Source organism: Notechis scutatus, chromosome 13 (genome assembly GCF_049901735.1).
Source record: "Notechis scutatus isolate UNSWTSFEM ecotype Mainland chromosome 13, rNotScu1.2, whole genome shotgun sequence".
NCBI lineage: Eukaryota > Metazoa > Chordata > Lepidosauria > Squamata > Elapidae > Notechis > Notechis scutatus.
In genome coordinates this window covers 1,372,450-1,396,962 of record NC_142021.1, presented here as the reverse complement: position 1 = coordinate 1,396,962, position 24,513 = coordinate 1,372,450, and the positions used below count along the sequence as shown (strand labels likewise).

The 24,513-nt window shown below is 45.0% G+C and overlaps 1 protein-coding gene across 1 annotated transcript in view; it reads left to right on the top strand.

The window, feature by feature from the left end:
• Positions 1-24,513, top strand: part of KNTC1 (kinetochore associated 1) — a 36,731-nt gene that overhangs the window by 3,032 nt on the left and 9,186 nt on the right. The window contains exons 4-47 of the mRNA XM_026686789.2: positions 281-396; positions 903-975; positions 1,275-1,352; positions 1,868-1,902; positions 2,904-3,014; positions 3,300-3,393; positions 4,570-4,622; positions 4,844-4,959; positions 5,435-5,492; positions 5,627-5,725; positions 6,018-6,061; positions 6,154-6,219; positions 6,596-6,671; positions 6,937-7,053; positions 7,142-7,231; positions 7,326-7,394; positions 8,291-8,352; positions 8,455-8,566; positions 9,457-9,603; positions 11,003-11,059; positions 11,161-11,262; positions 11,418-11,534; positions 12,430-12,573; positions 12,672-12,770; positions 12,863-12,966; positions 13,788-13,893; positions 14,018-14,152; positions 14,555-14,677; positions 16,139-16,205; positions 16,320-16,387; positions 16,503-16,789; positions 17,169-17,341; positions 17,992-18,089; positions 18,704-18,845; positions 19,410-19,466; positions 19,742-19,905; positions 20,217-20,321; positions 20,798-20,926; positions 21,035-21,151; positions 21,483-21,592; positions 22,156-22,357; positions 22,757-22,846; positions 23,720-23,891; positions 24,031-24,089. Coding sequence (XP_026542574.2) covers positions 281-396; positions 903-975; positions 1,275-1,352; positions 1,868-1,902; positions 2,904-3,014; positions 3,300-3,393; positions 4,570-4,622; positions 4,844-4,959; positions 5,435-5,492; positions 5,627-5,725; positions 6,018-6,061; positions 6,154-6,219; positions 6,596-6,671; positions 6,937-7,053; positions 7,142-7,231; positions 7,326-7,394; positions 8,291-8,352; positions 8,455-8,566; positions 9,457-9,603; positions 11,003-11,059; positions 11,161-11,262; positions 11,418-11,534; positions 12,430-12,573; positions 12,672-12,770; positions 12,863-12,966; positions 13,788-13,893; positions 14,018-14,152; positions 14,555-14,677; positions 16,139-16,205; positions 16,320-16,387; positions 16,503-16,789; positions 17,169-17,341; positions 17,992-18,089; positions 18,704-18,845; positions 19,410-19,466; positions 19,742-19,905; positions 20,217-20,321; positions 20,798-20,926; positions 21,035-21,151; positions 21,483-21,592; positions 22,156-22,357; positions 22,757-22,846; positions 23,720-23,891; positions 24,031-24,089 — 4,643 coding nt within the window. The remainder of the gene's footprint in view (positions 1-280; positions 397-902; positions 976-1,274; positions 1,353-1,867; positions 1,903-2,903; positions 3,015-3,299; positions 3,394-4,569; positions 4,623-4,843; positions 4,960-5,434; positions 5,493-5,626; positions 5,726-6,017; positions 6,062-6,153; positions 6,220-6,595; positions 6,672-6,936; positions 7,054-7,141; positions 7,232-7,325; positions 7,395-8,290; positions 8,353-8,454; positions 8,567-9,456; positions 9,604-11,002; positions 11,060-11,160; positions 11,263-11,417; positions 11,535-12,429; positions 12,574-12,671; positions 12,771-12,862; positions 12,967-13,787; positions 13,894-14,017; positions 14,153-14,554; positions 14,678-16,138; positions 16,206-16,319; positions 16,388-16,502; positions 16,790-17,168; positions 17,342-17,991; positions 18,090-18,703; positions 18,846-19,409; positions 19,467-19,741; positions 19,906-20,216; positions 20,322-20,797; positions 20,927-21,034; positions 21,152-21,482; positions 21,593-22,155; positions 22,358-22,756; positions 22,847-23,719; positions 23,892-24,030; positions 24,090-24,513) is intronic.

The window sequence follows — 24,513 nt, the reverse complement described above, 5'->3', positions numbered from 1 at the left end:
GATGGCATATAAAATAGATGATGAGAGAGAGAGGGAGGGAAATACCGTGGATGGATGGATTAGATAGGCAGACAGACAGATCGATCATGTAGAATTACTGCTGAAAAATGTCTTAAGTTGAATAATATGGAAATCGCATGTTTACGGCTTTTGCAGTTTCCCAGAGTATCTTTTAGTCATCTTGTGGTTGTTTTTAAATTCACCGTACTGCAGTGTTTTCTTTTTGGGGGTTCTCATCAGCACCCACAATAACACGTGACTAGCTTTTCAAACCTTTCAGAAACGGAGGTGGACATTGTTGGCTTGTGTCAAGAAGGCCAGTTCCTCGTCGCAGGTGAAAGAAGCGGGAACTTACACCTGATTCAAGTATCTTCAAAACAGACCCTGCTAACTAAGGCAGGTTGCTTATATCTTGCCCGTTCTTGTAAAACACGTCACTTCTTTTATTTGAGAAATAAAGGTACAGAATGCTGAGCTATAGTTTTAGTTCCACGCGAGGAAGTTCTGAGCTCACCCATTCCTTAGTCCTGCTTCCCTTTTAGCATATCTAAAGAGACGGAAAGTTTTGTTTTTCACAAAAATCAACCGTAAGAAAAAGTCGGTCCCTAATTTTGCAGCCAACTTCTTTCTCTGAAATACGATTAATTTGTATTTCAAAATTTTAAAGACTTCTACTTCCTTCACACTCCTGTGTTGATGGGATAGAAAATAAGAACTCTTGTATTTGTGCCCTCTCTGAAGTTTTTATTTTTTAAATTATTTTTTTCATAACGCCAAACTCTTGGAAGTTTCAGCCTCCGTCAGTATACGAGGATACATAAAATCATTATTTAACTCTAGTTCCTCCCAACACCCAGCTGTCATTACAATGATGTGTTTTCTTTTTGTGAAACCACATCTAGGCGTTAGTTCAAAGTTCTTTCGATGAAAAGGTCTTTTTGGATCTCATTCTGGAAACGGACCGTTCCGTAGAAGGTAAGATGGGTACCTTGGAAAGTATATTTTGGAAGCCAAGGTGGTCACAACTCAGAATTTGGCCCATGAAGAAAACGGTGAGGATTTTGCTGCCTTGTGGTTTCTTCTGCAAAATCTTAAAATTGGGCTTCTGTTTATATACCCACTGTAATTATTTCGGTTCACCGTTCAGAGGAAGTGGAGTTGTTTTGATTCCTTGTTCATAGTTAGAGATTAGGTATTCCTTGACTCAAAAGTACACAGATGGAGTAATCTGGGATTGGGCGTGCTGCTTGATATTTTTTCTGCTTAATTTATAGGTACCTATCATGCATTTATTCTGACTAGCAAAGGTTTTTTCTGCATTATGCACCTCCCACTTGCCAACATTCAGAAAGGTAAGCCAGGACTTTGTAGATTCCAAACATACAGGATATTAAGAAATGAAACTTTCCTTTTCATATTTTCTGTTCTAAGGACACCGATATCTGAATTTTGCAGATATAGCTGGTGGCAGTTGCGTTCATGTTGTCACAGCTGTTGTGTGATTCAGCCCTTGTGTGTTTTTCCTGGGTGTTTTGTGAAGCTTGATAGCCATGGACACAATTCACGATTACAATTTCCAGATTTGAGCCAAATTGTCACCGAGTTTTCTTGGAAAATGGTAGCTGTTGGGGACTTTCCGTAGGTCTTACTACATTGTCTCAGCTATCAATTTTTATGTTTAGCATTGTATTTTTCCTGTTCATTTGTTCTTTGCCTGCCTGAAATGCTACAGGGCACCATGTCACTGCTGCACAAAGGATTAAGTATTTCTGCAAAATTGAGACGTTGAACAAAGGTATGATGAAATGACGTTATGGAAAGCTTTTCTAAAGTATTTCTGATAAAATAATGTTTTTCCTTTATGCAGCCATTATCGAAATGGACATCAATGCTGCCAAGAAGGTATCCGAGGCTCTTGATCATTATTAGTATTGTAAATGTTGCTTTTAAAAAAATCTGAGTGGGACCCAGAGCCAGGTATGCCTGCATTTTCCAAATTTAGACCTCCCTTTTCTGCCTTTCTGACGGATGTTTCTATTCACAAGGCAGAAAGCCAGTCGTATCATTTTAAAATATAACACCTCCCTCAAGGTGGGGGGTCTATTTCTGGCTGTTCTGGGGACATCACTACAAAAACGATTCGTGTTGGCAAGATTTGCCAGGCGCTGCCAAGTGAGGGGTGCATAAAAAACAGCAGATGTCCAGTGCCAATTGAAGAAGCGTTCTTCTCACATGGTACCTGCTGAAGCTCAACCGTGCTTCGTTTAGGCCCAGCTGAGCATGCCTCTTGTTTCAAAAAATAAACAACACGCATCTAAGTCTAATAGATCAGTGATCCCCAACCTTTCTTATGCCGCGGCCCGGTATCCCCAACCTTTTTTATGGCGTGGCCCGGTACCGGCATTAGCTGGGCGCCGCCATCTTTTTTTGATGAAAAAGTGCTTCCGGTGAGCTTTCTACCCGGAAAAGCTCACCGGAAGCGCTGGCACCGCCATCTTTTTTTGATGAAAAAGTGCTTCCGGTGAGCTTTCTACCCGGAAAAGCTCACCGGAAGCGCTGGCGCCGCCATCTTGTTTTGATGAAAAAGTGCTTCCGGTGAGCTTTCTACCCGGAAAAGCTCACCGGAGCGCTGGCGCCGCCATCTTGTTTTGATGAAAAAGTGCTTCCGGTGAGCTTTCTACCGGAAAAGCTCACCAGAAGCACTTTTTCATCAAAAAGATGGCGCCAGCAAACCAGCGGCCCGGTAGGACTTGTTCCGCGGACCGGTGGTTGGGGACCCCTGTAATAGATGATTTGAGGAACTACGAGGTCTTTGTGCTTGAATTCTTTTGATTGTCACAGATTTTACCTAAAGCCTGGATTACTATTGCTAAACTATCTGAGCGGCTGTCTTGTCTTAACAGTTACAAAGTCAGGTGGAAACCTGCTTCATTTCGGTAGAAGATTATCACACTGCTGGCTGCTTTACTTCCGTGACGAAGGACACCGCCAACACCTTTGCGCTGATAATAGGGGTAACACAAACATTATTTGAATGTTGCATTAAGGTACAGTTTCCACTGGCTTTTTTCAAAAGCGTGGAGGTTATGACATGATCATTCCTGCACGTAGCCCTGAATTCGGGGTAGGAAAAGTTGGCAAAACTTTGGATTTGTGCAGGACCTACCTGTCTCGAGGTGCCTTGGTCTGAGGAGGTAGCCTTTTAGATGCTTGCCTGAGATGAAACAGGAGTTGGCTTGCTTTGCAAACTCCTGCCTTGAAGCAAAAGGTTTCTAACCCCAACCCTGGCTTTCTTAAAGGGGGTTGGCAGCTGTGCGATGACGGTATGGGAAGTGAATCCTGATGAAAAGCTGGTCTCCATTCAAAATGTTGGTGATTCAAGCCTGATTCAAGGTAGGGAATTCGGGCGTTCGCGGCCTGACGGGTTTTTAACCGGGTTCTTTAGGTTCTTCCAAAGTCTTTGGGACTTGTTTAAAAGGACAGATAACGATCTAAAACGCCTGATTTGTTTGGGTTAATTCCTACGGGTAGCCCTTACGTTACGAACACAACTGAGCCCAGAATTTCTGTGGCTACGGCCTTTCTTGCCACCGTTAAGCGGATCCCTGCTTTTGTTTTAGTGAGCACGGTTGTTAAGCGAACCTGGCTTCCCCATTGGCTTTGCTCGTCAGAAGGGCGCAAAAGGGGATTATGTGACCCCCTCCCCCCTCCCCAGGGACACTGCGGCCATCATAAATATGAGTCATCAGTGTGAACAATGGTTACAACTCCCTTTTTTTCAGTGCCATTGTAACTTTGAACAGTTGCTAAGCGAGCTGTTGTAAGGGGAGGACTCCCTGTGTAATGCAGGTAATCATATCCTCAGGACTCCCAACAAATCCAGCCCCATTCGAATCATAAGTCTCTAGCCGCATCTCAGAGAAAAGAAAATTGATTTATTAGGAGTGGCCATGTTGGCGTTACCTGGATGCAGCCGACACTAAGATACATCCTTCATTTCCCCCTTGAACCCTAGTCCTCCCCACACCCCCTGGATGTGTATTCTCCAATGGGACACATCCATAGCCAAGAGTCACCAATCAGGCTCTCCAGTAATATTCTTGCGCTCCGACAACTTTGGGCTGCCAGGGCGATTATCTAGGCACTTAAGGAATGCACTGTTTTCCACCACTCCCTTTTTCTGGCAGCTAAAAAGACCAACGGAGTGTCTTTTTAGTTGACGCACATGCTGATTGTTTTGTTTATTTTTCTTGGGCTTTTTAAGAATTTAATTTATCATGGAGGGGATTCTGTTTAAGCCCGGGAATCTCAGAGAAAGGATAAGGAAGGTGCGATTGATATTCTTTCATTGCTAACAGTCTGGCAAAATACTTTCCTCGCCCTGCCCCCAATCTTTTTCTTTTTTTAAGTCTTGGTAAATTTGCTCGTCCTTCTAAAGCTCTTCCCTATTAGCAGGAGGGTTATTTTCAGTGCTGTCCTTGGGGCCCTTACCGCTTGTTTTTCAAACGCTTGGCTTTCTGAGTAGGAAATTTATCTGTTGTGTTTTGATGTGTCTGTTTTCCTCTCCAGCAGCAAAGAAGCTTCAAGTTGTGGAGAACTTGCTGTTCGTCTTAGACAACGAGGCACGTATGATTTTAGAAATAGCTCGATGGGAGGAGAGCTCTTTCCCACATCTTCAGTAAGCCAGGTTTAATAACCATCGATCCATTGGAAAAAAATATATTTCCCAGGCTCCATTCCGGCCGTACTGTGAGGACAAACTTGAATTGTGACAAGTACTCTTTTAATATGTCACGCGAAATGTTAAAATGGGTATTTTTCTTTCTTTTTTTGTTTTTTGTAGGATGTGCTGTCCTTGTGGGACTTCCACTCGCTGACTCTGACTTGGGAATGCCCTGCTGTTCCCATGGAAGAATTTCTTTTGACCTCCGAATCGGATTTTTCGGCAGGAGGAGGAGGGTAAGGTCTCCCCTTAAGGCACACCCGGCGCGAAAAGTGTAGGACAAAACGGTTGAGCTTTAGGCCTCCTTTCTCCTACGGGCTGTAAATTTCAGCAGGGAGGAATTAAAAAACCCACCACATATTCCTTTTAAAGGCTGAAAATATGTCAGCCTTCCCTGGTTGGAGGCTTAGCTCATTACAGTGATCACTTCTCAATGAGAAGGAAATAGTTTTAAATTAGAAGGACTTGAAATATTTGATGGTCATTGAATGCTTTTCCTTCCTTCCTTCCTTCCTTCCTTCCTTCCTTCCTTCCTTCCTTCCTTCCTTCCTTCCTTCCTTCCTTCCTTCCTTCCTTCCTTCCTTCCTTCCTTCCTTCCTTCCTTCCTTCTTTCCTCTCCCTTCCCCTACTTGATTCCCATCTTCCTTCCTGATTCCCATCTTCCTTCCTTCTTTCCTTCCTCCCTTCCTTTCCTCCTCCTCCTCTCTCAAGACTGGGGAATGCCAATCTTAAGCTGGTTGCTCTGACAACACCGGACTATATTGAACAGGTATTTACCTCTAATTTTTTTTTTATGTTAAAAATATCTTCTGTTGAACCTGGTTGACTTTTGGCTATAAAACTGGATCTCTGACTAATAACAAGGCTTATTTTTCCTCCCTTTTATTCTCCCCGTCTCGTTAGATGAAGAGCATTGTGGTTTTTTCACTGCCAGCCATGCACCAGCTGTATGCTCTGGAAGTCACCCCCATTTCCACACTGGTGCAGAGTGTCATAAATACGGTAGGCACCTCATGATCTTTGAGGCTGTGAGAAAACACGAACAGGAAACCCGTCCTTTGGGGAAATGTGCATTGGATTTGGGAAAAAAAAAAATGCCACATTCCAAATTGGGCTTGCTTTCAAATGCGTCTTATCTGGAAGGAATCCCAGTTTGTGGGCTTCTGAATTCTCATTTCATGGTGCCCTACGGTTTGTGTTTTGGTGATCTGGGAATAAACCACAATTGAAAGATGGTGACCTAGATGGTGATTATTGAATTAAAGGGAACCACTAAGATTTATTTCTCCCACAGGATACAATTTACTTTATGGAGGGGATGTACGAAAACAACCAAAAGTAAGTTTGCTCTTGAATTATAGAAAGGTGAGGGGAGATTGGCTTCCCCGTTGTCACGACCACTCTATTTTTAACAGAGTTTTCCTTTCTAGATCTTCGGCTGATCCCGTCTCATTTCTCCTCATGAGAAGCTTGACGGAAGCCTTACCTGAGAACAGGTAGATATTATTTGGTAGAATAGCAAGTAGCTATTCTGGAATATACACAAAAGCCATCTCTAAGCCTTTGGGTTTGAGACTCAACATTTCCTGCTCAAAGATTGTAGGGGGAAAAAACAACATTTTATCTCGGGTAGCTTTGTCTGTGCACCCGCACAGCAAAATAATGGCAGAGATGTGCTAAAGGACATATTGGCAATTTTTTTGGCGGCTGGGCTTCAATTCCCAGTATTCTCATCAATGGTTATGCCGACTGGAATTCTGGAGTTTGAAATCCACCCACTTGGACTTTGCCAAGGCTGAGAACCCCTGAGCTAAAAAGACCTTTTTCTTGCTGACGTCAAAGTCAGCAAGTAAAAGTTATTTTTCTCCTTAGACTAAGCCGTTTGCTCCACAAGCATAAGTTTGCCGAGGCGGAGAGTTTCGCTCTGCAGTTTGGACTGGAAATTGAGGTGACAGATTGCTAATAATCCTCCTTCACTTCCTGCTAAGGCGGGGGGGGGAAGTGATGTCATACATGTTGTGACATCATTGTGCAAATCGTGCCACTTACATCATTGGGCATCAACGGTGATGTTGATGTCGAACGGTTGATGTAAAAAGCTAACCAGCCTCCCATTTGGGGAATATTAAGTTAGCACAGAGGGGAAAGAAATAGTTTAAAGGGGCAACTAAAGTACTTTTTAATACCTGGCACAATTATTTTAACAAATGCAGCTTGTCTACAAAGTGAAGGCAAACACTATTTTGGAAAGATTGGCTTCTGGTTGTGAGGATCAATCAGCCTGGCTAAAACTTGTACTTCAAGCAAAGGAAACCTTGAATAAAATAAAGGTAACTGTTTCCTATGTGCATAGTAAATACAAGTGTTCAGAAGGGGTAGATTTAGCCTTTTGAAAACACGACATTTCTTTCTCCGCAGGATAACTCGTTTGTGGTCAGGTATTGCATACATACCCCTTGGCCGACCTACGAAACCACTCAGGAAATGCTGAATTATGCTCGGATGGCGGTAGGTTTGTGGTTGGCGCATTCATAGAATCAGGGATTTTCAGGGATTTGGGGCACCAAACAAGAAAAAACGTATTTTCACGATCCCTTTTTAGATCCTAAAGAAAGAAGATGCATCTGTTACCCATTTCACGAACGTGGATCCTGCCTCACTCCTTACAGAGGTAAAGAGAACCCAACCACGTCATAAATCTGTAGCTTCCTTATGGTTGTGTGCCAAGTTTCAGATCCAATATAGCAGAGGTCCCCAAACTTGGCAACTTTAGGACTTGTGGACTTCAACTCCCGGAATTCTGGGAGTTGAAGTCCAAAGTGTTCTGACCCAGGCTTCGTAAACCGTAATTATTCACAAACTTGTTTTAAAAGCAAAACCTACTTTATTGCAACGCTGGGAATTACTTGCATTCCCAGCCAGAACTAATCTTAAACAGTCCCCCAAGATAAGCACCCACCTTTTAGTTCTGTGGAATGCTGCCAAAAACAGAATTATCCAATTAACTAGAAAAGAAACCAGCTGAAGTACAAGAAAAACAACAACCAAAGTACACAGAACTTCAAAGATGACTTTGAATGACTTTGCTTCCTGCAAAGATTTTGTCATCGAGGCCTGACTTTTATCCCTTCTGGGAGGGGCAATCACCTCCAAGCCTTACTCCCAAGTCTCCCCTTTCGTCTCAGCTGCTCTCGCCTCCTAGCAGCTCTGTGCATACGCACACTGGGAACAGGCTCCCCTGGTTCCTCTTCCTCGCTGCTGCCAAACTCCGGAGGCTCCAGAGTCAGCACCCCACTCCCAGATGGTCCTGGCCCCATCCTGGCCCCTCGTCCGAGTCCTCGTTCTTCCTCACTGTCCGATTCCATTGCCGTCTGCACCGGCTGCCCGCGAACCACAACAAATATCTTAAAGTTGCCAAGTTTGGAGACTCCTGCAATATAGTGCCCATTCTGAAATCTTTTTTTTTTTTTAAATTCAGGACCTGCTACTGAATTTTTTCACTCGTGTTTTTCTGCTTTTTGCGTGTTTTAACCTTGAAGGCTTTTCTGCTTTTCTGCTTTTCTCCAGGTGCTGCAAACACAAGCGAAACTGACAACCTTTTATGGGGCTTTCGGGCCAGAGAAATACAGGTGGGGCCCTACGTCTGTTTGCAAACAGGGCCTCCCTTTTCACGTGTGGGTTGCCACATTTCGGCACAAGAGAATGTTGATTGTGCATTTTTCCCTCCCCAGTGGAACAACGTGGTTAGAATTTCTCAACAATAAGAACATCGTCGGCTACATCCTTTTACAACTCAGAGGAGGAAACCTCTCTTCCGCTCAGTATCTCTGGCTAAGGCATCAGGTAAGTGGCTTCCAGGTGTGTTTGTTCTGTCCTAGAGTTAACTATTAAGGCATCTAGAACATCTTCCATATTGGAGGCTGGTGGCTTTCTCAAATGTGTAGGAGGGTGTTTCTGAACCTTTCCTTGGTCTCAAGAGGCTCTTGGCTGGACACTAAGCCAGCAGCTCCGCAATCTCCTCCAGTCCATATTTAAGCCATGCAGATTAACAGAGTTGGGAAGGGACCTAGTGGATCATCTAGTCCAACCCCGCCTGCCCAAGCGGGAGACCCTACACCATTTCTGACCGATGGCAGTCCAATCTCTTCTTGAAAGCCTCCAGGGATGAAGCTCCCACAACTTCTGATGGTAACTTCTGTTCCATGGGTTGATTGTTCTCACTGCCCGAAAATTCCTCCTTATTTCCAGGTTGAATCTCTGCTTGTTCAGTTTCCATCCATTATTCCTTGTCTGGCCTTCAGGTGCTTTGGAAAATAGCTTGACCGCCTCCTCATCTCTGTGGCAGCCTCTCAAATATTGGAAGACTGCTCTCATGTCTCCCCTGGTCCTTCACTTAGCCATGCCCAGTTCCTGCAACTGTTCTTCATATGTTTTATTCTCCAGTCCCCTAATCATCCTGGTTGTTCTTTTCTGCACTCTATAGAGTCTCAACATCCTTTTTATAATATGGTGACCAAAACTGGATGCAGTACTCTAGGTGTGGCCTTACTAAGGCTTTATAGAGTGGTATTAGTACCTCCCTTGATCTCGATTGTATCCCTCTGTTAATGCAGTTTAGGATTGCATTGGCTTTTTTGGCTGCCGCTGCACACGGCTGGCTCATATTTAACTGGTTGTCCATTAAGACTCCGATTAAATTAAGTCTCCGTTGAGACTCCATCTCTCTCCTGCAGGCGGAGTTGGAAAGCAGCTTCAGCCAAGAAATGCTGGATGACTTGCTTGACTCAATCCCTGGGATGCTGCAGCCCCTGCAAGGGCTGGCTCTGTGGCTGAAGCAGGTGGTTCTTCCTTTCGTAAGGCGAGTTCTACCTCATGGACAGGTAAGATCCCAGAAACCCCTGTGAGGAAGGACCGAAGGAAGAGTAGATAGATTGTTCCGAAAAAGGGAGGAGGGGAAAATGCCTTACCGAAGCTCCTTGATTTACAGCCATTCGTTTAGCGGCTGTGAAAAAAGTGACTTATGACCGTCATTTATGATGACCCAGGACACTTCGCACAATGTCACAAACATGATGTCAACTCATAAAATATTTCTATGGTCTTTTTAGAGTTGCCAACAGACAGGTAGGGGGGAGCAGTGCGGCAGCTTGTGAAACCAAAACTGCATTCCATAAATGTTTTCAGAGATAGTAACTGGGTGACTGAAGTTTCTGCAGCGCCAAATTCTAACTGGAGAGCATGATTGATGACTCTGAGCTATGGAAGTGTCCCATTGGAGAATATGAATTACGATACACCCAGGGGGTTAGCGGAAAACCAGGATCAAGGATGACAAGGAATGATGTGTCTTAGAGTCGGCTACACCCAGGCAGGGCTGACATGTTAATTCCCAATAAATCCTTTTGAAGTTTTGGAAGTTTGGCTCAAGACCCATGATTTAATTGGGAGGTAACTGCCGGAATCCTGACACATGAGTCAGTTGCCCAGCATCTGAAGTTTGATCCTGTCACCATGGGGATGCTGCAACAGTCGTAAGTGTGAAACGTACAAGCGTTGCAGCAACCCCCGTAGTCCTAGGATCAAACTTTGGATGTTGGGCAACTGACTCATATTTATGGCGGCTGAAGGGTCCCGGGTCCCCTTTTATGACCTTCTGACAAAGGTCAATGGGAAAGAGAGATTCACTTAACAACCGTTTTACTCACAGGTGCAGTGATCCTGTCAAGAGTGTTTGTAGTGTCACTACTATTGTGAGACAACCCAGGAGCAAAACACAGCACACACAGAGGCTTTATCTTTTAACAGTGGTTTATATACAAGACAGATACATACATACGTATGTGCGGTAGGCAAAGACCTGGCTAGCAATCAGTCTCCTTTACTCTGCAGTGAGACTCACAATGGAGACAGAACACAAGGAGAAAGAGATACGCCTCTCATGGCCGCCTATAGATAGACAGCTTCTTAAAGTGGTAGAATCCTATGGACCCCACCTCAGTCTTAAAGCGGCAATAGCCATGCTGATTCATCCTCATTGGATCAGCCTTAAAGCAGCCTTACAACAGCTGTTCAGCTATTAAATCAATACCATAACAGATTCACTTAACAACGAAGTGGTAAAATGGAGCAAAACTTACTTAACAACTGTCTCGCTTAGCAAGATAAATTTCTGGCTCATTTGTGGCCCCAACTGTGGTCCCATCCAGGGAAGAAGATTAGATTCTGGATAGAAGATTAATACGTAACCCAGCTTGGTAACTTCTTTTACTTCTCCTCCAGAAACGAGTAGCAAAGTGGTTGGAAGAACGTGCTCGAAGCCTAGAACTGACTGACAAAGTAAGCGCATCTTAATGGCCCCAAGTCTTTAGAGTCGGCGTTATTCTCCATCCCCATAGATGGGTTTGATTAATCGGGGGTTTTTTTTCCCCCTCAAACAGGCCAACTGGCCAGAAAATGGTCTTGAGCTGGCACAGGTGTTTTTTACCAGCAAAGACGTGGGCGATATCGAACTGGCTTCTTTCTCCCACTGGGATTTTTTGGTAAGTATTTTTGTCTAAGGCCGGCTTGGGGGGAAATTCTTGAAGCCCCCGCAGCTTAAAGTTACAACGCTTGAGAAACACCAGATGGGACACAAAGGAGAAAAGGAAAAGCTTTGCCTCTAGAAAATGAGACTCGGTTGCCTTTGGCTTTTCAGAAGGACAGTGAAGACAAGGAGATCCACCGCCTGATGGACCTGGTCAGCGCCTTACAGGATTTGGTAGATCTGTACAGGAAATATAACTGTAGGCTGGCTCTCTGCGATTTTGAAAAGGTAGGAGGCAAAATAAAACCCACGTGAAGCTGAAAGAGAGGCTGGAAGTATCTGTCAAAAGTTTTTGCAGTTGGGGCGAATAGCGTAATCCTGTCATTGGGTTGACACTGAACATTTTTAACTTTGGTTTGCTCATAAAGCAATGGTACCCTCACAAGTGTCTCTCAGAATAGAATGGAATTATTTATTGGCCAAGCCTGGTTGGACATACAAATAATTTGTCTTGGTGCAAATGCTCTCAGTATACATCAGAGAAAAGATACATTCATCAAGAAACATCAGGTACAACACTTAATGATAGTCATAGGGTACAATAAGCAATCAAATCATAGTAGGAAACAGTCAATATAAATCATAAGGATACAAGCCACAAAGTTACAGTCGTATAGTTATAAATGGGAGGAGATGGGTGATAAGGAATGATGAGAAGATTAATAATAATAGTAGTGCAGACTTTGTAAATAGTTGGACAATATGGAGGGGATTACTTGTTTAGCTGAGTGATGGCATTTGGGAAAAAAATTCTCCTTGTGTCTAGTTCTGGTGTGCAGTGCTCTATAAAGTCGTTTTGAGGGTAGAAGTTGAAGCAATTTATGTCCAGGATGTGAGGGGTCTAGATATTTTCACGGCCCTCTTTTTGACTCGTGCAGGATATAGGTCCTCCATGGAAGGCAGGTTGGTAGTAATTGTTTTTTCTGCAGTCCTAATTACTCTTTGAAGTCTGTGTCTGTCTTGTGTCTAACATGACGAATATGATAACTATGAGAGCAGGATATTTAAAAAAGTAGAGAATAAATTATTGTGAAGAAGACTTGTGCTCAGCTGCCAATATTGTATGGATCCACTTGTCTTCTGAACAATGATCGGCCTTGGTTTCACCCCCACTGTCCTCTAGGAAACCACAAACACAATTGTGTTCCGTATGCTTGACAAAATCCTGGCAGCTGAACTCATTCCTGTGGCTTTAGAGAAGTACATCGAACCATACATGCGTCACCATCATCTAGAAAAAGATGAAATTCTCCTGCGGTACATAAAGGTAGAGAGACACTTTCCTGATCTCATTCGACTCTGTTGGGTTGGGGGTGTTTCCAGAACTCCCCCTGCCTCTTTCTGAATCCTTCACCGCCTCCCTAGGACCTGCTGCTGTGCCACTGCACACAATCATCCTCCATTTTCGACACATCGTGGGAAGCGAAGGCCATAGCCGTCTTGGGCTGCATGTCCGACTTGGAGGTGAGTCAGGCCCGGAAAACGAAGGGTCGCCACTCCGAATTGTGGGACGGGCCATGTTTTGCGTTGGGTAACGATCGGGGTTTCCTTCCCAGTTGATCTTCGAAGGGGTGCTGGCCATCATGCATAGCGCCGTGGTCCCTTGGAGCCCCGGTGTGGAAGACCTAGTGCAGCGGTACCTGGGCATGGAGCATGCCAGGTAAGAGGGATGGGCAAAACTCCGTGTCAAGATTCCGGCATTTACCCCCATTTAAATCCTGAGTCTCGAGCCAAACTTTCAAGACTTCTAAAGGATTTATTGGGAGTTAAGACGTCCGGTGTAGCCGCCTCTGAGGCACATCATTCACTGTCACCCTTGACCCTGGTTTTTCCCCCACCCCCCGCGCGTATCATAATTCATATTCTCCAATGGGACACCTCCATAGCCCAGAGTCATCAATCATCAAAAATTCCAGTTAGAATTTTGCTCGGCAGACACTTCGGTCACCTAGTTACTATCTTTGAAAACATTTGTGGAATGCCCTTTCGGTTTTGCAAGCTGCCGCGCTGCTCCCCTTTTCTTCCTTTCTGCTGACAACTCTAAAAAAGACCAGAGAAATATTTTATGAGTTGACACTCCGCTTTAAAGGTTGAGACGACTCAAGAAAAGAGCCTGCAGCCTTGAGAGGTTTTCTTTACGGGAAGAGAAAGGTTTTCCGATTCCCACGATGATACGGGTGCTTTAAACCTCTTAATGACGCATCAGTGAATGAGAAAAACAATTCTCCTCTGCCAAAGACAGACACACACACACACCCTTCTCACTTAACAAATGTCCTTTAAGGGCAGAAGTTTTGGCTGTCAGTTGAGGGTTACCTGGGTTGGCTCAATAGCCCATTGGAGAGCCAGTGGTCCTGCGTCATTTAAAAGCTCTGAAGTTGGCTTGCTTGGTGGGAGTTTTACCCCTCCTGTGACCTCCCTGCCATCCAGTTCAATCACCTCCATGGTCCACCGCAACGCTGTAAAGGCCTTTTCTGTCAGGGTGAAGCTGCTCGAGGAAGGTTACCGGCTGATGGAGATGAAAAAGCTTCTGCGGAGCTACGGCATACGAGACACCAACCTTTTAAACGATAAGCAGATGATTTTGGTAAGGAACTTCAGCCCACTCTTGGTAAACGCTCAGAAATATCTCGTAATTTTAACACAAACAAAAAACGAAGAACCTTCTCTGTTGATCTGATCCTTGCTTCTTTTTTTTGTTCACCCTCCAGATGCTGGCCAAGCACATCCTTAAACAGGACACACCTTCTGCTTTGGGAGACGCCCTGAAAATCATAAAGGCGTACATGTTGCCCACTGCCGAAGTCTACGTTTGGAAGATCGCGGACCTCATCGACAAAGAAAAGGTGCGAATGTTGATAACTAGAAGCATGCCAATATAACCCACAGGATTACAAATAAGCTGGCATAAAGATAAATTTAGTTAAAATTAAAAAAGAGAGAGAGAGAAATTAACACACTGCTGATTCCGCTCCAGTCACATTTATCCTGTTTCTTAACCACCAGTAGTAGCAATGTTTCAAGATGGACTCGCTCAAGAGTAGAAGCCTTTAACATCCCTGTTTAATATTCCTCAAACATCTGTACTATCAGGGTAGGTCAGGGGGTCCCCAAACTTGGCCACTTTTAAGACTTGTGAACTTCAACTCCCGGAATCCCTCAATTCTGGGAGTTGAAGTCCACAAGTCTTAAAGTGGCCAAGTTTGGAGATCTCTGGGTTAGGACATAATCCTCGGATGTGCTTACAGGGGGAAGACGTTCTGGATCTACTGAAGTCTCTGCCTCCATCTGAAGCCGTGGAAATTGCAGAGAGAATCTTGATTTGGGGGAAGATTGAATTGGAGGAAGAAGTGGACACCGTTGAAGAAAAGGTTCGCCTCTGTGTATGGTGGGGAGGGAGGAATCTTAACAATAGCACCACAATTATTCTCAGAACTGTGACCAGTTTGTGGTGGGAAGCTTTTGTTAAACATTAAGGGCCCTGTTTCTTCAGGGTCCATCATTGGCCAGAGTCTGCACATTGACAAATGAAACCAAATTCCGCTTGCAAATAAGATAGAATAGAATTCTTTATTGGCCTAGTGTGATTGGACACACAAGGAATTTGCCTTGGTGTAAATTAGGGGTGTCAACCTTGGTAACGTTAAGCCTGGAGGACTTCAACTCCCAGAATTCCCCAGCCAGCAAAGCTGGCTGGGGAATTCTGGGAGTTGAAGTCCTCAACGCTACCAAGCTGGGCACCCTGGTGTAAATGCTCTCAGTGTACATAAAAGATACATTCGGTGTTGTGCTTCACCGGCAGCAGGTGCGGAGGGCTGAGGTCTTGGAGAGCGAGGACTCAGATGAGGGGCCTGCGTGTGATGCAGGCATGGGGCCAGGACCATCAGGGAGTGGAGTGCTGCCTTTGGAGATTGTGGAGGCTGGCAGCAGTGAGGAAGAGGTCCCCGAGGAGCCTGTGCCCAGGGTGCATACACGTAGGGCTGCTCGAAGGAAAGAGCAGCTGCAGCAGCACAGGTGACTCGGGAGTAAGGCTGCAAGGTGATGGCCCCTCCCTTAAGAGATAAAAGCCAGCTGAGAAACCGGAGTTCTTTGCAGGAAGCAAAGAAGTTTTTGCACTCAAGCCTGGTGGACGTTCGGATTCTCTTAGTTGGTGTTTGGAGACTCTTTGATTTATTGTTTATTTAACTTTATCTGGTGTTCTTGGCGGCCTTGCAAAAGCTTGGCCAGGCTCTTCCTCATCGGAGCTAATTAGTTGGAAGCAGCCTTTGATCTGTGAAGAAACGGGATTCGTAAATGAAACATTAAAAAGGTTGTGCTGTTACCTTTGTCTCGTGTTTGCTCTTGTGGAACCAGGTTTGGGTCAGAACATTCGGTGAGGTCTTGTATCAGAGCATGACTTGGGTGTGTGAAAACATGAAATTGCTATCCCAAAGAGCGGCCAAACAATCTTCAGGGTTAGATTTAAGGGTGGTGAAATGATTAAAGTTTGACTCAAGTTTGTCTACGGAGATTCTCAGTCATCCAGGTCCTGGTTGTCCTTGGTTGCTTTTTCAAAAAGCGACTTTGTTTTTCCTTGAAGACGTTCCGCTTTCTCATCCAAGAACATCCTTCAGTTCCCTTCGGCTGCCTCATTCAGTCAGAACTGAAGAAGCAGCTTGGATGAGAAGCAAAAGGTCTTCAAGCAAAACAAAGGAACTCTTAAGTTGCCTTTTGAAAAAAAACACCCTTTGGTTTGACTCAGGTTTATTCTGCTGAAAACAAAATGGTTTTGTTCCTGTCCAGAGAATCTGGATTCTGATGTCTTTCTTTTCCTCCTTTGGCTTCGCCAACAGAAAATGCACCTGCAGCTGAAAAGGGCTTTGGTAGAAATTCTCAAATTCCTGCTTAGTCTCCAGAAAGGTAAAGGTTGCACAATTCGTGTTTTGTTTGTTTTTAAATTGGGAACAATTCAATAACCTTTCTTATTCTTCCTGCCCCTTGCTTTTCCTCCCTTTCTTGTTTTTGGGGGGATAGAAAATCATTGGCAGAAAGAAGAACGTGAGGAAGATTTAGAAACCTTTAGAATTCTGGTAACTCTGCAGGTGAGACCAAGGTGGGGTTGAAAACGGGAGCGTTCGTCGCACTGATGGCTGTCGTGAAGGCTGACTTTCATGCCCCCGCCACCTTTTTCCTTTCTTTTTTTTCCCTCTCCTTCAGGAGAGCTTCGACATCTGCCTTTCGCTCAAAGACTTTTGCGATCCCTCGCGGACGGCTCAGCTCCTCGAAGACCACATCCGAGCCTACGAAAAAGCCAGGAGAGGCGGAAATCATCGGGGAGGCGGGGAGACCAGGCTGGGAGATCCCGGCGCGAAGAAGGAGTTGATCCCAATGAGATTGTACAGGTTGGGGATCCTCCTGCAAAAGTCAGAAGCTGAAATGGGGGCAGAGTTGGCTTTCCGAGCCTTAGACGACGGAAAGGTCGAAGAGGCAATGCAGATATGCAGGTGAACAAAAACAAAATTCATTTTGCAACCAATGTCCTGGTAATTATCTATACACGTGGGTGCTTGCCTATTGTTAACCGCCTTGATAGACCTGGGATTTAGAACACAGAACAACACAGTTGGGGAGAAGTTTGGAAGTCTTCTAGTCCAAGGAGGAGACCCTATAAGACAAATGGTGGTCCAATTTCTTCTGGAAGACCTCCAGTGATGGGGCACCCAGAACTCCTGGAGATAAGCCGTTCCACTGGCTAATTGTTTTTTAGGAAATTTCTCTTTAGTTCTGGGTTGCTTCTCTGTTTGATTAGTTTCCATCCATTGTTTCTTCTCTTGTCTTCTGGTGCTCAGCTCCTTCCTTTTTCCTCCCTCCAATTCGGTTTAGTTACTTTTATGAATCCCACCATAACGAAGAGGCAGGATGGCTGTTGTTCCTGGTGTCTCAAAAACTTTGTCACATGTTGGGGTCCAACATTCCTATGGTGTTGCCAGAAGGACAAGATCTTCCAGATATAATCTATTACATGGCTTGTCAAGCAGCTACACTCTGCAGTCCGGGTAAGTAATTAGCCTTTGCTTGTTTAACTTCTGTTTTTTTTAAAAAAAAACTTCTCTAAATCATTACATGATGATTCTCAAATTTAATTATTTTTAAAAATCGGCCTGCTGCGAGGTTGCTGGCTTTTTCTCCTGAATCTTAAGTGAAGAACCAATGTAGGGATAACTCACGTTAAAATAAAGTAACAATGGCACAATAAAATATCTCAAACATTTAAGCTATTTTAAGCAAGTGTATTGAATACAACTTTTCTACAAACCTTTTCTAAATCCCATTTGTTATCTCATTAGACAAGATTAAAAACGTAATTCAGTCGCAAAATCTACTGGTCTATTTCTGGATTCAGAAGCCCCTTGGTTCTTCGCCACCTAAATCTGCATGCAGGTTTTCTGGATCTGTTGGGGTTTTTTTTTTTTCCCCTTTCTGAAAACATTTCAATCTAGCACATATTATAATGGCCAGTAGTTGCATATTTTTTTGAGTACAGAAATAAAACTTCCAGGAAGCTGGAATCTGAGGGATGTGATCGCATACAATATGCTGGCTCAGCCGTGTCTCCTGTTTTCCTCAGGATAAAATTTAACCAGTCAGGTAAAAACACAAAATGTCTTCCTTTTAAGAATATCTTTATTCTTCTCCTCTTTCCCAGATCTTTTTCTAGATATCTTGGAGTTTTGTAAATACACTTCATTTGCCCGTGAAATTTATGCCAAATGCCAGATGGAAGATTTTGGGTTTATACCACAGGTAAAGTAGCAATTGTTCATTTTCACGGTATTTACTAAGACGTTGTTCCTGGTGGTTGTGCCTTAAGAGGATTTCATCTTGTGTCTTTTATAAAAATGTTTTATTGTTTTATTCACATGTTTTATTGTACTGTGAGTTATACAGAGTTTATAGGTCATTGTATATTCTCCCCTTACGGAGAGATTGCCAGGGAGGGTAGACCATTTTTATGGAGGCTTTCTCCTCCAGGACTCAGACCTGGCTATTATTACGTGGGCAGTGGCAAAATTCTGTGTTGCTGCAATGTCTACAAGAAAAAAAATTGGTCACAGAATTATAGCTGCCAATTTGTGCCAATTTTTGGAGATAGAACAATCTTTGGAAAATGATATTTACACACATACTTATTGGCTCTCCATTCATATAAACCCTAACTGTTTGATATATTTTCTTAACAGGGATATTATTATCCACTATTAATGTACTATAATATGTCAGTACTATTTTTTAATATATTGTAAATTGTGATGTCTGTTGCTTTGTTACTTTACCGTAATAAAGTCATATTCTATTTTATTCTATTATAATAAAAAAGGGGACCTCTTGATGCTGAAGTAACGTTCTTCTCTGCTTAGGCAACCTGTCTTGACACCGATAAAGATCCTTATGGAGACTGGACGTTTGAGGATTTCTTTACTGAAGATGGGTCCGTTCTCGACACCCCCGCCGTGCTACCTTTCGCGTACAAAATTGCTTCCTCCCTTGTGCCTCTGGCAGGTAGATTCAACCTCCTCCACCTCTCTTTCAACTTTCACAATGATGTGTCAGAGTCGGCTGGCTGTCGGGACTCTGACATGCGCCCCCATTCAAGTCGTAAGTCTCTAGCCACATCTCTTGGAGTAAAAAAGATGGATTTATTAGGAGTTAACATGTCGGCGTTTCCCAGTTGAAGCCGACTCTGACACATCATTTATTTCCCCCTTGACCCTGGTCCTCCCCCCACCCCCTGAATGTATATTCTCCAGTGAGACACATCCATAGCCAAGAGTCATCAATCATGCTCTCCAGTAATAATCTTGTGCGCCAACAGCTGCGGTTGCCAAAGCGATTATCTGAAGCATTTAAGGAATGCACTGCTTTTCCCCACTCCCTTTTTGCTGGCAACTAAAAAGACCAAAGGAGTATTTTTTTTAGTTGACACCTGTGTTAAAATTCCACCCCGAAAGCTTTCGGCCTCCTTCTGCAGGATGTGAATTGCTACACGAGTCTCAACAGTGCTGTAAAAGATCTCCAACACGTGAGGCCTTGGGTTACCCGTTAAGACATTCTCTTGTCTTGCAGAATGGAAAGCTTCGCCTCTGGAATCTGCCAGCCTGCCGTACTGTCCGTTCGAACAAGGTACTCCAGGATGACGTAGACTGAGCTGTCTCGTACAGTTCGTAGGGTTTGCGTAAAAGATGCACGAGATAAAATGGGCAAGACGTCAGCGGCAGGAAGGATGGGTTCCCCTTGTTTCTTTTGCTTTTCCCTTTGAAAACTTGAATAATTTCTGCTACTGTGGGTGGAAAAGAAAACCCTCAATGACAGCCAAGGGTGCAGTGTGTTAAGATATATGGACGTCCAACTCCCAGCCAGCCCTTTTATTTATTTATTTATTTATTTTTTCGCCGCAGGAAGAAACCGTTGTCGTTTGTGCAAGCATACGATCTTGGCCCTGCTTACCAGCCTCCAAGAAGGCAGCCAGTACGAGCTGGCTTTAGGGCTGATCTGCTACTCTTTCGGCTCCCTGTTTCGTCACATGATCTCCAACAACGTAAATGACACACTGAGTAAAAAGGTAAGAAAGCCGGTTTGGGGTCATGGTTAAGGCGAGAAAGCAGGAGATGATGGTTCACGTTCCAGTCCCGCCTTAGGCATGGAAGTTGGCTGGGGGGACTAGGCCAATCACCAGGAGCCTGGGAGTTCTAGTCCTGCCTTTTTAACCTATGAAAGCTGGGTGACTTTGGGCCAACCCTCCTCACAGGGGTTATTTTTGCCGGCAAAATAGGAAGCAGATGTGTTGGGTCTACTTGCCACCTTGAGTAAGTGGTCAAAAATATTTTTTTTTCACTGTTGTACGGTTCCGCCTTCTGGTTTCGTGTCCGTCAGCTGCCTGGCCAGAAGATGCTAGAAGAAGCTTGCGCGTTTCCCCTGGCAGTGATGCAGAACTTGACCTTGGTCATCCAGGGCATCGCGACGGCTTTGTTGCACAAGGTCAGTGTCAACTCATAAAATATTTCTCTGACCTTTTTAGAGTTGCCAACAGAAAGGGAGAAAGGGGGAGCAGCGCAAGAGCTTGCAAAACCGAAAGTGCATTCCACAAATGTTTTGAAAGATAGTAACTAGGTGACCGAAGTTTTTTGCCGAGCAAAATTCTAACTGGGATTTTTGATGATTGATGACTCTGGGCTATGGAGGTGTCCCATTGGAGAATATGAATTATGATACACCCAGGGGGTGGGGCAAAACCGGGGGCGAAGGTGACAGTGAATGATGTGCCTCAGAGTCGGCTGCACCCAGGCAGTGCTGGCATGTTAACTCTCAATAAATCCTTCTTAAGTTTTGGAAACTTGGCTCGAGACTCAGGATTTCATTGGGGTAACGGTACCAGATGCCCTCCTGGGGAGCGAGCGAGCGAGCGGGTTGGGGGGATTGTTTCAGTTAATTGGGTGGGGCTCTTTTTTCCACAGGTGTTCAACAGCCACCACGTGGATCATCAGCTGGCCTTTGGCTACTGCACCCTCTTGCCCAGAACCGTGATATTTGGAAAACTCTGGGACATTGTCAACCAAACATCACAGAACTACAAGAAGATCCTGGTAAGTCATGAAGCTTGTTTGGGGAAAAAAGATGCACCGGGCAGGATTTCAGGGCTGGCGGGCCCCTCCTCAGCCCACCGGTGCCATTTCTCTCCCCCACCCCTCTAGGCTGTAGCTATTGTGGGGACCCAGCTGGCTCTACACTATGAAGACCCCCAGGAGAGACAAGCTTTTGGGGACTTGGTCACGGACACCGAATGGGGCATTGAGCTTGGAAAGCTTGGGGTGAGTCCCTTGGCTGAAATATTCAGGTTTGGAATCAAAGTTTAGGGTGTAATTCTAGCCACTTCTATTCACCCCAGGGTTTTGCAGAAACTGCTGTTTTCCGTGCACCTTTATCTGTTGCTAAAAGCAAGATAGATGGTCAGGTGTTGCTGCCTTCCTCTCTGGGTTTGGTTGCCCCGAAGAAACAGGGGAGGCAAAAGGTGGAATTCAGATCACAATTGATCCCTGTGTCGAGAATTGGGAGACCTGAAATGACAGGTCAGAAAACAGGAGTCCCAAAAAGGCGTTTTTGGCTAAACTGAGTGCTGACCTGGGTGTTTTTGTGGGAAAGATCTCTTTCCAGAATATATTCAGGACGCCATCGGTGAGGAAGAAGGAGCTCCTAAGGACTCTGGTTCAACACCCAAAGGCAGATACCAGCCTCATCCTGAAATTCTGCAGGTGAGGAAGCTGAAGTCCATGCAGCAAGGGAAAAAAATGCCCCTTTCGTTCTCTGTGTTGAAGGCGAGAACTTCAAGCCAGATTCAGACAACCAAGAAAAATCTGGAATTACATGTGGCACATTTTCTGACCTTTCTTATACAGAAATCATTGCATTTCACCAAATATTTGATTCGATTGGGGAAGTTTGGGCCTTCCTTCCCCCCTGATTACCATCGCCTTCCTTCCTTCATTCCCTCCCTCCCTCCCTTTTCCTCCCTTCCTCCTCCCTTTTCCTTCTTTCCTTCCTTCCCTCCCTCCCTCTATCCCTCCCATTCTCCCCTTTACTTCCTTCCTTCCTTTCCTTCCTCCCTGATTCCCATCTCCTTCCTTCATTCCCTCCCTCCCTTTTCCTCCCTTCTCACCTTTCCTTCCTTCCTTCCTTCCTTCTTTTCCTTCCTTTTCCTTCCTCCCTGATTACCATCGCCTTCCTTCCTTCCTTCCTTCCTTCCCTCCCTCCTTCCTCCTCCCTCCCTCCCTCCCTCCCTCGTCCTTTCTCCCTTTTGATTTGTTCTGCCTTTCAGGACCTTCCACTTAGGTACGGATGCCCCCCTGCAGTTCTACATTGAAACCCAGTTCCAGGATGCCGGCCAGGGGAAAGGAGAATCGGAGCAGGGGGCCGGAAAGGAGCCTCACGTCCTGGCCGTGGCCAGAGCCGTCGAGACCATCCCGCTACTCAGCAGCACCGCCGGCTTGGTGACCAGCCTCAGCGCAATGCTCCACAAAGTAACGTCACGTCGTTTTGCAGGGCGATGCTGGCTCGATTTAAGCCCGGGGTTCAAAATTTCCCAATCATAGTTATCCAAAGCCGGTTAATACAAAGGGTGATAAAGGCCAAGAGGGGAGGGGGAAGGGGGCATATATTTGAGCTTGAGGATGGGGGTGCTGATGTGGGTAGGATAGTGGATTCCCTAACTCAGGGGTCTCCAGCCTTGGCAACTTTAAACCTGGAGGACTTCAACTCCCAGAATTCCCCAGCCAGCTTTGCTGGAGGACTTCAACTCCCAGAATTCTGGCTGGGGGAATTTGGGAGCTGAAGTCCTCCAGCAAAGCTGGCTGGGGAAAGAGGCTCTCTAATCACAACATGGCTGATCCTTCTCCTTTGCTTTTCGACTGGGAAAACAGGTGGATCCATATAACTATGAAACCATCGGAAGCCTTTTGACGGTGATGGAAAGAGCTGGAGGACAAGCCACGGGTTTCCCCCTGAACCGGGTAAGAAAAGGCCAGGTTTATTCTCACCACAAGACTGGCTGGGGAACTCCGGGAGTCGAAGCCCACCTGTCTTCAAGTTCCCCAGGTGGGGGAAACACCTGCTGTCGGGTCAGGAAGGTGCATTTGGGGGAGGGGGGAAACGTGCAGGAGCCATTCCCTGAACAAAAGGGGCCGGAGGAGGTTCAATGCCACGATGGAATCATGATTATTCGTTGTGGAACAATCATGAAATAATGAAAGGCTGAATCAGACCCTCCCTTAATCTGCTCAACTATAAGGAGCACAATTGGCTTTCAGGAACGTGTACAGGACTTCTGGTTTCCTTCTTTTTTCCTTTTTTTTTCTTTATCTCTGTCCCTCTCTTTCCTACCTTCCTTTTTTCTTTCTTTCTTTATCTCTCTCTCCTTCCTTCCTTCTTTTCTTTCGTTCTTTATCTCTCTCTCCTTCCTTCCTTCCTTTTTTCTTTCTTTATCTCTGTCTCTCTCCTTCCTTTTTCTTTATCTCCTTCCTTCCTTCTTTATCTGTTTCTCTCTCTCCTTCCTTCCTTTTTTCTTTCTTTCTTTATCTCTGTCCCTCCCTCCCTTCCTCCCCTTCCTTCCTTCCTTCCTTCCTTCCTTCCTTCCTTCCTTCCTTCCTTCCTTCCTTCCTTCCTTCCTTCCTTCCTTCCTTTTCCTGATCTGGTTTACCAACTAGGTCTGCCAATATCTGAAAACCATGTTTTGTCCCAAGAATGTTGGTCTGTATGTTCCATTAGAACACACTGTGTAAATACTGAGTGTAACGTTATTTAGGGGCTTGTATTGTGTATCTGTAGCTTCTTTTTTAAAAAAAATTCAGAGAAGAAACTCGCATTGTTTCCTCTCTTGCTCCCAGGCCAACATGCTCCTGAAACACTTGAAATCCTACAAGAGATCCTCCCCTCCTGGTGACCTGGAACAGCAGTTCCTCTTTGACCAGGGGCTTCGCCTCTCTCCGGCTGCTCAAACCCGGCTGCCTTTCCATCTGATCTTCTTCAAAACTTCGCAGTGCTTCTGGAAGATCATTTGTGAGTGCACGTTTGTAAAAAACAACAACAGAAGACCTTATTCATAAAGGGATTTTTAAAGATGTCTTTGGATTTAAGAGCTGCGTTTGAAGCGCTCGCTTCTTTCCCCCAAATCACTGCTGATTTTATTTTCCCACAGCTGCAGAAATCAATCAGGAATCCTTCCCGAAGCTGCTTTTGATATGCAAAGTCATGAAGGTAACAAGGTCTGCCTTTTTTTACCTTTTGTTCTTCCTCCGAAGGGAGGAAGGCAAAACGCTTCCGTGAAAGGGTGCAGAAAGAGGCTTTTGATTGAAGAAACTTAGTAGGAACATCCTGCTTTGGCTCAAACTTCCCAGCCGAGACTGAGGCTTAAATCCATCAGAGAAAGAGATAACAGATAACAGACAATCAGAGTTGGAAGGGACCTTGTAGGTCATCTGGTCCAACCCCAAGCAGGAGACCCTACTACACCATTTCTGACCGATGGCAGTCCAGTCTCTTCTTGAAAGTCTCAAGTGATGAAGCTCCCACAACTTCCGAGGGCAACTTCTGTTCCCTTGGTTGATGGTTCTCCCTGTCAGAAAATTCCTCCTTATTTCCAGGTGGAATCTCTCCTGGATCCGTTTCCATCCATTGCTCC